Source organism: Schistocerca americana, chromosome 4, assembly GCF_021461395.2.
Source record: "Schistocerca americana isolate TAMUIC-IGC-003095 chromosome 4, iqSchAmer2.1, whole genome shotgun sequence".
Taxonomy (NCBI): Eukaryota; Metazoa; Arthropoda; class Insecta; order Orthoptera; family Acrididae; genus Schistocerca; species Schistocerca americana.
Window position 1 is genome coordinate 503813844 of NC_060122.1, and position 12646 is coordinate 503826489.

General features: G+C 40.6%; 1 protein-coding gene across 1 annotated transcript in view; it reads right to left on the minus strand.

Moving 5' to 3' along the window:
* Window positions 1-12646, minus strand: part of LOC124613585 (laminin subunit gamma-1-like) — a 193811-nt gene that overhangs the window by 25363 nt on the left and 155802 nt on the right. The window contains exon 18 of the mRNA XM_047142301.1: window positions 6602-6760. Within this exon, the coding sequence (XP_046998257.1) occupies window positions 6602-6760 (159 nt within the window). The remainder of the gene's footprint in view (window positions 1-6601; window positions 6761-12646) is intronic.

Sequence of the window (12646 nt, forward strand, 5' to 3'; positions counted from 1 at the left end):
GAACACGTATTGTGTTCGAGTATAAGGACTTTTCTGGAGACAAGAAATCTACTCTGTAGGAATCAGCATGGGTTTCGAAAAAGACGGTCATGTGAAACCCAGCTTGCGCTATTCGTCCACGAGACTCAGAGGGCCATAGACACGGGTTCACAGGTAGATGCCGTGTTTCTTGACTTCCGCAAGGCGTTCAATACAGTTCCCCACAGTCGTTTAATGAACAAAGTAAGAGCATATGGACTATCAGACCAATTGTGTGATTGGATTGAGGAGTTCCTAGATAACAGGACGCAGCATGTCATTCTCAATGGAGAGAAGTCTTCCGAAGTAAGAGTGATTTCAGGTGTGTCACAGGGGAGTGTCATAGGACCGTTGCTATTCACAATATACATAAATGACCTTGTGGATGACATTGGAAGTTCACTGAGGCTTTTTGCGGATGATGCTGTGGTGTATCGAGAGGTTGTAACAATGGAAAATTGTACTGAAATGCAGGAGGATCTGCAGCGAATTGACGCATGGTGCAGGGAATGGCAATTGAATCTCAATGTAGACAAGTGTAATGTGTTGCGAATACACAGAAAGATAGATCCTTTATCATTTAGCTACAAAATAGCAGGTCAGCAACTGGAAGCAGTTAATACCATAAATTATCTGGGAGTACACATTAGGAGTGATTTAAAATGGAATGATCATATAATGTCGATCATCGGTAAAGCAGATGCCAGACTGAGATTCATTGGAAGAATCCTAAGGAAATGCAATCCGAAAACAAAGGAAGTAGGTTACAGTACGCTTGTTCGCCCACTGCTTGAATACTGCTCAGCAGTGTGGGATCCGTACCAGATAGGGTTGATAGAAGATATAGAGAAGATCCAACGGAGAGCAGCGCGCTTCATTACAGGATCATTTAGTAATCGCGAAAGCGTTACGGAGATGATAGATAAACTCCAGTGGAAGACTCTGCAGGAGAGATGCTCAGTAGCTCGGTACGGGCTTTTGTCAAAGTTTCGAGAACATACCTTCACCGAAGAGTCAAGCAGTATATTGCTCCCTCCTACGTATATCTCGCGAAGAGACCATGAGGATAAAATCAGAGAGATTAGAGCCCACACAGAGGCATACTGACAATCCTTCTTTCCACGAACAATACGAGACTGGAATAGAAGGGAGAACCGATAGAGGTACTCAAGGTACCCTCCGCCACACACCGTCAGGTGGCTTGCGGAGTATGGATGTAGATGTAGATGTAGATACAAATTGAAGGTATGTAAAACATTCAGTAACTGATCTTTGGATGCACCTTCAGTCAATAAGTTGACATTAAAATCTCCACTTATAATTATTGTTGATTTTTTATGATGTAATATTTTGAGCAATGCCTCTAACTTATTTCTAAAAATTTCAGGATCACCACATGGTGATCTGTACACTGGCATTATTATTAATTTACTCTTTTGCATATTCAACTGTATTGCTGCAGCCTCAAAATGTTTTTCTTCATTCAAGGATTCAGTTACAGTCATATTTTTAACCTTTACTCCAGGTTTTACATAAATGCAAACACCGCCATGTCTTGTTTCCTTCCTGCAAAAATGGCTTACTAATTTGTATGGGGAAATGCAAATATTTTCTAGTTCATAACTCATGCACCAATGTTCTTGAATGCAAATACAGTCTATACTAGCTTCACTGGCTGCAATCTCAAGTTCTAATATTTTATTTTTAATGCATTGTATGTTAAGGCTCATTATTTTTAAATTATTGGAATTAGATTGAGAGGAGTTTGTACTCATGTTTCCCAATGTTACCGGCTGTTCCTTGCTGAGGCTGGGTACCAAAAATCCTTAAGAATTACACGTTTCCTGCTCCTTGTATTTCTTACCCCTGGACGTGCCGCGATACTTCTTGTATCTGTAGTTGTATCTGCTGTTTCAGTGGATGCTGGAGGTGTTTCTGAAGCTGATGATTCAGTGGATGTTGGAGATGCTGCCAGTTTTGATGCTGAGTCTGGTTTTGTAAGTGATGTTCCAATTGATACTGGAAGTGAGGTTCCAATTGATACTGGAACTTTTGCTGAAACTGTATTTTCGTTTAAATCTTGAACTACAGTTGGCACTGACATTACTGTGGACGTTGAAGCTGCGTATGAAGGGTGGTCCAGTTGTTTTTTGGTCACAGTTTGTCAGCAGCTATTCATGCACACAGACAGCTTGTTGGTTGCCATGCCCATGTAGAATGCAGCACAGTTGTTACAGCTTAGCTGATTTTACAGGTAGCCCTGCCTTTGATGGGATAGGTGATGTTTGTGACTGGACTGGAGTAGGTGGTGATGGGAGGATGCATAAGACAGGTCTTGCATCTAGGTCTACTACAGGGATATGAGCCATGAGGCAAGGTGTTGGGAGCAGGGCTTGTATAGCAATGGACAAGGGTATTGTGTATGTTTGGTGGACAACATAAAACGGCTGTGGGGATGGGTGGGAAGGATAGGGGGTCAGACATTTCTCGTTTCAGGGCATGATGAGAGGTAGTTGAAACCATAGCAGAGAATATAATTCAGTTGCTTCAGTCCTGGGTGGAAGTGAGTCATGAGGGAAATGCTCCTCTGTGACTGTATGGTAGGACTTTGAGAGGTGGTTGGTGGTAGTGAAGATAAGGCTTGTGAGATCTGCTTTTGTACAAGGTTGAGAGGGGAGGGGGGAATTATGGTATGTAAAGGCCTCAGCAAGACCCTCGGTGTATTTTGAGAGGGACACTCCTCACTGCAGATGCGATGCCCATCAGTGGCTACGCTGTATGATGGGAGAGAGTTTTGGAGGGTGAGGTAAATTTAGTAGTCTGCAAGACAGGGTTTGTCAGCTATGAGGGGACATGGGGGAGGTATGGGTTGTTGCCAAGCTGGTGAACTTCTTGGTATGGAATGGGTGACAGATGTCAAACTGGAGGTATTGCTGGTGGTTAGTAGGTTTTATATGGACAGAGGTACTGATGTAGCCATCTTTGAAGTAGATGTTAAGATCGAGGAAGGTGGCTTGTTGGGTTGAGTAGGACTAGGTGAAGTGAATGGGGGAGAAGGTGTTGAGGTTCTAGAGAAATATGGAGAGGGTGTCCTCAACCTCAATCCAGATCAAAAAGATGTCATCAATGAATCTGAACCTGGTGTGGGTCTTTAGGATTCTGGGTGTTCAGGAAGACTTCCTCTAGGTGGCCCATGAATAGGTTAGCACAGGATAGTGTCCTGTGGGTGCCCATAGCCATAGCCATAGCCATACTCCAATTTGTTTGTAGGTAATGCCTTCAAAGGAGAAGTAATTGTGGGTGAGGATATAGTTGGCCATGACAACTAGGAAGGAGGTTATTGGTTTGGAATCCATCAGGTGTTGGGAAAGGTAGTGTTCAATAGCAGTAAGGTCATGGGCATTAAGTATGGTAGTGTAAAGGGAGGTGGCATCAATACTGACAAGCAGGGCCTGTGTGGTAAATTTTTGTATATAGGAGTGTAGGTTGCCAGTAATAGGCTTAAGCTGTTGTCTAAGAGAGCAGAAATTCTCTCTGTGGTGGCACAGTGACCAGCCACAATGAGGCATTCTAGGTTGTTGGATTCATGGACTTTAGGAAGCATGTAGAAGGTAGGAGTGCGGGGAGTGGTAGGGGTGAGGAGAGAGGTGGATTCCGAGGAGAAGTTCTGGAATGGGCCTAATGATTTTAGGAGAGACTGGAGATCCTGCTGGATTTCTGGAACAGAGTCATGTGGCAGGGTTTATAGGTGGATGAATCTGACAGCTGATGGAGTCCTTCTGCCAGGTAATCCTTGTATTCAAGAGAACTGTGGTGGACCTTTGTCAGCAGATAGGATTATAAGGTCAGGATCAGTTTTTAGGTGGTGAATTGCAGTTATTTGTGTGGATGTAAGGTTAGTTTGGATATTGAGGGATTTGGAGAATGATGGTGAGGCAAGGTTTGAGGTTAAGAAATTATGGAAAGTTAACAGGTGGTGGAACATGGTTGGCTGGAGGAGTGAACTGAGTCAGGCAGGGTTCAACATTGGTCTTTGGTTGAGTCAGATTGGTAGGGTTGGTGGCAAAAAAGTGTTCCCACTGTAGGGAATGGGAGAAGGAGAGAAGGTCTTTAACAAGTCCTGCATGACTCAATCTGGGGTGGGGGTGGGTGAGGGGTAGGGGGGCAGAAGGTGAGGCCTTTGGAACTGATATTTCTGTGGGGCTGAGGCTTTTGGAGGAAAGGTTCACGATGTTGTTGAGGGTCTGTTTAGGTTATGGATTCTCTGTCATGGTGGGAGGGAGTTTTGGAGGATGGGGTAAATGTAGTAGGTCTGCGAGACAGAGTTTGTCAGCTGTGAGGGGACATGGTGGAGGTATGGGTTGTTGCAGAGATGGTGGACAGTGGTAGTCCAAGGTGGGAGTAGGAAGTGAGCAGAGTGGAGGGTTTTTTGAGGGGCATTGTGCATGTTGCTCTGTTTCCTGGAGGGTGAGCATTTCAGTGTGTGTCGTGGGATCCAGGAATTTGGGATTGCATAGCAGGAAAATTTAATGGCTGGAGGGAAGGTATTGTAAGGAAGTTTGGGCTTGATTGTATGGTTTTGCAAAACTATGTTGGTGAGGGCTAAGGATTGGTTGGCTTGTTCATTTGGAAAAGGGGACCAAACAGTGAGGTCATCATTCCCATTGGATTAGGGAAGGATGGGGAGGAAGTTGGCCAAGTCCTTTCAAAGGAGCCATGTCGGCATCTGACTGAAGTGACCTAGTGAAACCTAAACCAGGATGGCTGGATGTAGGTTTGAACTCTTGTCCTCCTAAGTGCAAGTCCAGTGTGCTAACCACTCCACCACCTCACTCAGTGGGGCTAAGGATTTCCAGACTCTGAACTGATGGAGGTAATTGTGGAAGGAAGGATGGCAGCCGGAGATGGGTAATTTGATGGTAGGGCCATTTAGGAGGATTCTATGAGGCATAACAATGTGGGAACAGTATGTGGGTCTGGGTTCTGGCTATGAATAAGGAAACTTTCATTTACTGATGCAGATGGAGGAAGCAAGGATCCATGGTGGTGGAAACAATGTGAAAAAATACATAAACAATGTAGAATTACACACAAAAAGCTTCACGAAAAACACCCAAATTCGTGAAAAAAAATCATGAAAATGAAGAAACAAATGAAATAAGGGGAAACAAGATGAAATCTGAGGGAGTACATCGATAGTGAAAGATGAAAACAAACTGCAATTGGCATGAAGTCACAAAGATATCAATAGAAAAATGTAATTATTATTATTATTTTTTTTTTTTACTGTGGGTTGATGGTCTGTTGGTTGATTTCCTTCTTTTTGCTCTCTGAAATTCACAAATGTAACTATAATTACTTTGTGCACTACTGCTACCAATCCTAACTGTTGTTAAGATTGAATGTGCTGGCTCATACCACTCACAGATTTGCACTGCATATTGAAGATAACAAGGATATCCTGCTTACTGAGTGCATACCTGTTTCAGTAAAACTAATTTCTTTGTTGTTAATATTCATGTATCATCTGTTGTCTGCCACAATATGCTAGGTACATGAATAATTGTAAAACTATTATTTATGGAAATTCTGGTACCCAATACCACTCATATTAAAACTATTAAAAAATGAAGTAATACTAAAGCTTTTGTGACAGAAAAAGTGTTCAAATGGAAGAAGTAAAGTTAGCAAGTGCAAATAAATGAAGTGGCATTGACAATTAACGTGCTGATTGCATTTAATTGTTATTTTTTAAGAGTCAGTTTAGTATCAGCAAAATAGATACATACTTCAGAGGTTGTGCATAGAGAATGTACCGCAATAGTGCAGCAATGATCCTTGCTAAGTGTATGTCTTAAATATAATACAGTTTAGTGATAGTGCATAACATACTACAATCATGAAGTCTTCTGTCATTTTGTTGCATTATACCTACTGCCACATTGCAGCATCTCACACCACCTGCCAGGCATTGTTACATTCCTATTTATTAATATTACTGCAGATCTTGGCATCATCACACACCATACAACAGATTTGCAGATAGTAAAAGGGATTTACATTAAGCTAGAGGGGCAAATAAGTTTCAGCTTTTAATTTCATCTATATATTGACATTTTCAGTGTTGTTAGCCAATCCTGGTAGAAGCTATAGAAAATCCAATGTGCACTACTAAATATTACAGCTTGCTGCATAGATTTCATAATAAAATAATATAGACACAGGATTGCAAAATCTTTGCTGGTTTTAATTTTTTGTAAAGGTATAAATGAATGTCAATTCTTGAAGAGTTAAAATCAATCAACCACTTCAGTTTTCTGCATTTCAATCCCTAATGTAAGCAATTAGTAAATAATGTACGAGAAGTTATTTTTACAAAATTTCTGGCTATTCAGAACAACACACAGGCAAATAAATGTACAAATGATCAACGATGACTAAGTATATTTTTAATTTACAACTGCCTGCCCCCCCCCCCCCTTTCTTCCTTCTTCCACATCCCACCCCTCCTAAATTCTTCTCTCTATTTTTATTAAAAGAATTATGTTTAACACTTTTTCGTATGAAAATGGTTGTAATTTACCTGTACAATTTTATTTCTGTTTGAGTTTCCAGCATATTCAATAGCAGTTAAATCAGCTTTAGTTGCTCGTACACGGCTGGAAAATGCATAAGCTTCATCAAAAAGTCTTATTGCTTCCACTTTGGCAGCACCCGATTCTCGATTAATTTTTGCAATTCCCTGAAAATGTTAGACAGAATTACACTGGTCTAAATTTTTTTTATTTAGAAATTAATGATAATCTCATGAATATTAACATTAAAATACTTAATATTGAAAAGATTATTCCATCCTAGACTTTCCATTAGTTGAAAATGGAAAATAAAAATAAGTCACCATTCACACAAGGGTTACACTCAGGAGTAGCTGATTAGGTACAATAGTCAAGAAGTGTGTAGTGAGTCCTTTTATCCTGATGATGGTGGTGGCCAATCATAGTGCGTACTATATGAAACACCAAAAGGGGTCATTGAGATATGTGACCACTCAGTCATCACTCACAGGTCATGAAGATTGGTCAAAGCTGAGTCCAAGACACACAGCATTTAGGTGAGGTGACATGGAGTACCATAAAAGCATCCTCACCTGTTGATTGTTCCTTGAACTGTGCAAACACAATTCAGGAGCAATGGACTGACTCAGTCTTGCTGAAAGTGCAGCTCACCTGCAGAGTTTTGAAGACGAATAAGTAGATGCACCAATTGGACAATACAATCCTGTTCTTTTCCCAGAAAAAAACTACAAAACAAATGTAGTAGACATTTCATCTGACAGCAGTGCTCCTACACAAGTAAACCTCTGTCATCAACCGAAACATCGCCCTGCTGGAAAATTGGATACATCACCCCATCCAGTTCTCTATGTATACCAATGTGTGTATTGAAAAATCCTCCAGGTGAACTTTTCTATTTTTTCTGCATCCATTGTTGATGTTCTTGTGACCCTGTGGACGACTGGGACATGTGGTGCGCTATTGTCGAGAAAGGCAGTGGATATTTGATGATGCCCATGCCATAACCATGTGAGACAGTTAATTCTACACTTCAAAGCCAGGTGGTTACGTATGGTATAGCTATTCATCACCTGTTACTAACAAGCATGATATTGTCACAGAAGAAGCTGAGTAGCACTGTGGTGTGGTGGTTATGATACTAAACTGTTGCATGGAGGGTCATGAGTTCAAAACTCATCTAGACTGTACTATTTTAATTTCTATATTCAGTTCAAGTACAGTCTAGAAGTATCCAAAAATGTCTCGAATCATTGTACTGTAATGTTCTGTAGCCGTATATATACTGTATGTGTTCTGGCCAGAGGCAGTTCACTACATGCTCTTGTACATGCAGGTGCTGAATAAACCTGGGAAGTTAGTGTTCGTCATTCATCTAATTACACCTTCTTCTATGTGACATTATGCTGGTGGAGGCGCTGGGTATTGGAACTTGTGATAGTATACATTATCGACAACACAGTTGCTCCCATCAGGCCACAGCAGAGCCGCCATTCACGTGGCGAGAAACCCGAGTTCGAGCCATGCTCAACAGATCGCAATCTATTGGAGACAGAAGAAGAAGAGGACATTACGATGACAGCAACTATGTGCCACCATATGAGACATCCTTCCGGGTTCTCTGGTGATAATGGCCAAGATCCAAACAAGTGGCTGAAGGTATATGCGCGTATAGCCAAATTTAACAAATAGTATGACACTGTGTGTTTGGCTAACATATTTTTCTACTTGGAGGGCACTGGCAAGCAATGGTATGAGAACAATGGGGAGAATTTCACAAGATGGGAAGTATTCCAGGTGGAACTGGACACACAATGACACAATGACAGAAGTGCAAGGCCGAAGATAAGTTAAAGTGCAGGGCACAGCATCCAGGAGAAACTACAGCATCCTACATTCAAGACGTCTTGGAGCCGAGTAAAATAGTGGATCCTAGAATGATGGTGGAAGATAAGGTTGCACATCTCATGAAGGGTGTTGCTGAGGACATGTATCAAGCCCTACTCCCGAAAGAGGTTTCGACAGCATGGTGCCAGTATATCGAGACGATGCATCAAAAAAGAATTACATGCTAGAAGTTTGAACAGCTCCCAAATGTTGTATCAATGTCTGTGATGGAGGAAGCAATTGATTTCACAAGTGTTCTTTGTCAGATAGTGAGAAAGGAAGTCCAGAAAGCACTTGGATTGCACGGGAAGCAAAAAACTGACACACTTCAAGAGGTAATAAGGGAGGAAGTGGAGCAGACATTGAACCCAATCTCTCGTCCTTCATTTCCCTTTAAAATGGTGAAAAAGTCAAGACCCAGGTGGAGCTACATTCCTACAATGTCACATGAGGAACCTGTTTGGGCACCAAGGAAGACTGATGTCTGGAGGACCCAGGATAACCAACCAGTATGTTTCCACTGTGGACAACCGGGACATGTGGTGCATTATTGTCAAGAAAGGCGGTGGATATTTGATGATTCCCATGCCAGAAGATAGCAGACCGATCTTAGCTGAAGCCAGCCCCGGGACGACGGAGATGAACAAGAAGTACTGCACTGAAAAGGTGTTTGAATGTTGTGCAGGTGTGGTTAAATTTAACAGAGCTAAACTTCTAACTGTTGTTATTTATAGATCCCCAGACTCTGATTTCACAACATTTTTGCTAAAGCTAGAGGAGGTTCTTGGTTCACTTTATAGGAAATACAAAAAGTTAGTTATATGTGGTGACTTCAATATTAATTGTATAAGTGATTGTGCAAGGAAGAGGATGCTGGTAGACCTCTTTAATTCATATTATCTTATGCAAACCGTGTTCTTTCCAACGAGAGTGCAAGGAAACAGTAGAACAACCATAGACAACATTTTTGTTCATTCCTCATTACTAGAAGGGCATTCTATTACCAAAAAGGTGAATGGCCTTTCAGATCATGATGCACAAATTTTAACTCAAAAAGATTTTTGTGCTGCAACGCGTGTTAAATATAGTCATCAGCTGTTCAGGAAAGCTGATCCAGTTGCTGTAGAGATCTTTGTAAACCTTATAAAGGAACAAGAGTGGCAAGATGTTTATAGTGCTGATACAGTAGACGATAAATATAATGCTTTTCTCAAGACTTTTCTCATGCTCTTTGAAAGCTGCTTTCCGTTAGAATGTTTAAAACAGGGTACTAGCACAAACAGGCAGCCTGGGTGGCTGACTAGAGGGATAAGAATATCTTGTAGAACAAAGTGGCAATTATATCAAAACGTTAGAAACAGTCAAAATGTAAATGCAGCAGCCCATTACAAACAGTATTGTAAGGTGCTTAAAAATGTTATTAGGAAGGCAAAAAGCATGTGGTATGCAGATAGAATAGCTAAGTCTCAGGATAAAATTAAAACCATATGGTCAGTCGTAAAGGAAGTTGCTGGTCTGCAGAGACAGGTCAAGGATATAGAATCAGTGCGTAGTGGGAATGTCCGTGTTACTGATAAGTCGCATATATGTACAGTATTTAATAATCATTTTCTGAATATAGCAGGTGAACTAAATAGAAACCTAGTCCCAACAGGGAATTATATAGCGCTCTTAGAAAAAAGCGTTCCGAGACTGTTACCTGAAATGCTCCTCCATGATACTGACAAGAGGGAGATTGAGTTAATAATTAAATCACTCTCATGGATATGACGGGGTATCTAGCAGAATACTGAAGTATTGTTCTATGTATGTTAGCCCAGTTCTCAACCATATCTGTAACTTTTCCTTTAGGAGTGGTCGGTTTCCTGACCGATTAAAGTACTCGGTAGTGAAGCCACTTTATAAAAATGGAGACATTGATAATGCTGACAATTTTAGACCTATTTCTATGCCATCGGTGTTTGCTAAAGTTATCGAGAAGGTTGTATATACAAGGTTACTGGAGCATTTAAATTCACATAATTTGCTGTCAAATGTTCATTTTTGTTTTAGAAATTGTTTAACAACTGAAAATGCTATATTCTCTTTTCTCTGTGAGGTTTTTGATGGATTAAATAAAAGGTTGCGAACGCTAGGTGTGTTCTTTGATTTAACGAAGGCTTTTGACTGTGTTGACAACAAAATATTACTGCAGAAGTTGGACCATTATGGAGTAAGGGGAATAGCTTACAATTGGTTCGCCTCTTACTTTAAGAACAGAAAGCAGAGGGTAATTCTCCGCAATATTGAGAGTGGTAGTGATGTTCAGTCCCAATGGGGCACTGTTAAGTGGGGTGTTCCCCAAGGGTCGGTGCTGGGGCCACTGCTGTTTCTTATTTATATAAATGATATGCCTTCTAGTATTACAGGTGATTCAAAAATATTTCTGTTTGCTGATGACACCAGCTTGATAGTGAAGGATCTTGTGTATAATATTGAAACAGTAACAAATAATGTAGTTCATGAAATAAGTTCGTGGCTTGTGGGAAATAATTTGATGCTAAATCACAGTAAGACTCAGTTTTTACTGTTTCTAACTCACAATTCAACAAGAACCAATATTTTGATTAGACAGAATAGGCATATTATAAGCGAGACGTAACAGTTCAAGTTCCTAGGTTTTCGGATAGATAGTAAGCTGTTGTGGAAAGCCCATGTCCAGGATCTTGTTCAGAAGCTAAATGCTGCTTTATTTACCATTAGAACAGTATCTGAAATAAGTGACACTTTAACACGAAAAGTAGTCTACTTCGCATATTTTCATATGCTTATGTCGTATGGTATAATTTTTTGGGGTAATAGTTCTGATTCAAAAAGGGTATTTTTGGCTCAAAAACGGGCTGTTCAAGCTATATGTGGTGTAAGTTTGAGAACCTCTTGTCGACCCCTATTCAAAGATCTGGGAATTCTGACATTACCCTCACAGTATGTATTTTCTTTAATGTCGTTTGTTGTTAGCAATATTAGCCTATTCCCAAGAGTTAGTAGCTTTCACTCAGTTAATACTAGGCAGAAATCCAATCTGCATGTGGAATGCACTTCCTTGACTCTTGTGCAGAAAGGAGTGCAGTATTCTGCTGCATCCATTTTCAATAAGCTACCACAAGAACTCAAAAATCTTAGCAGTAGCCCAAACTCTTTTAAGTCTAAACTGAAGAGTTTCCTCATGGCTAACTCCTCCTATTCTGTCGAGGAGCTCCTGGAAGAGCTAAAAAATTAAGCAAATTCCAGTGTTACATTGTTGATTTTCTTCATTTAAACTTACGACTTGTCACCTGAATATGTTTTTTTATATTTCATTTTATCTGTTTCTAATATCATATTATAATATCATGTATTGACTCGTTCCATGACCATGGAGACTTCTCCTCAATTTAGTCCCACGGAATAATAAATAAATAAATAAAAATAAAATAAATGTGGGTGCAGGACGACGTAGGTCACCATCGCCACAAGCTAGCTGCTGGAGAGGATGCTCCCCAACACGTCGATCAAGGACTCCATTGCCTCAACCTGGAAAACTACAGTTGTGTGACCTTCCTTGGAGGTGAGGCCATCAAAGAGAAAAATCCTCCACCGTTGATCACTACAAAAATGATAGGAAACTACATCGATATCCTCATAGATGGCTGACCAGCCTGAGCTCTTGTGGTCTCTGGAGCATCATATTCAGTCATTTCTAAGAAATACCATCACCAGTTGCAGAAAACCATATTTGTCAACAACAAAACATCTCTGCTGAAGGTGGCTAATGGAAAATATGTAAAACCTACAGGAAGATGTACCATTCATGTGTATAAGTGGCCATACACAGCCTTTAGAATTCATCATCTTACAAGAGTGTAGTCATTACGTCATTCTTGGATGGGACTTTTTGAAAGCTTCTCAGGTAATTATAGATTGTGGTTACTCAAAGATTATGCTAGATATGATGAGATACTGTGGAAAGGAAGATGCACATCCTAGTGTGTGGAGACTATGTGTGCTGGATGAAGTGATCATTCCTGCAGTCAGCACTAGAAAGGTAACTGTCACATGTCATGCCATGCATCAACCCATGGATCTTGTAGTGGAATGTAAGAGAAGCATACCACTGAAGAATAACTTGGTCATCCCAGCCTCTGTCGCCT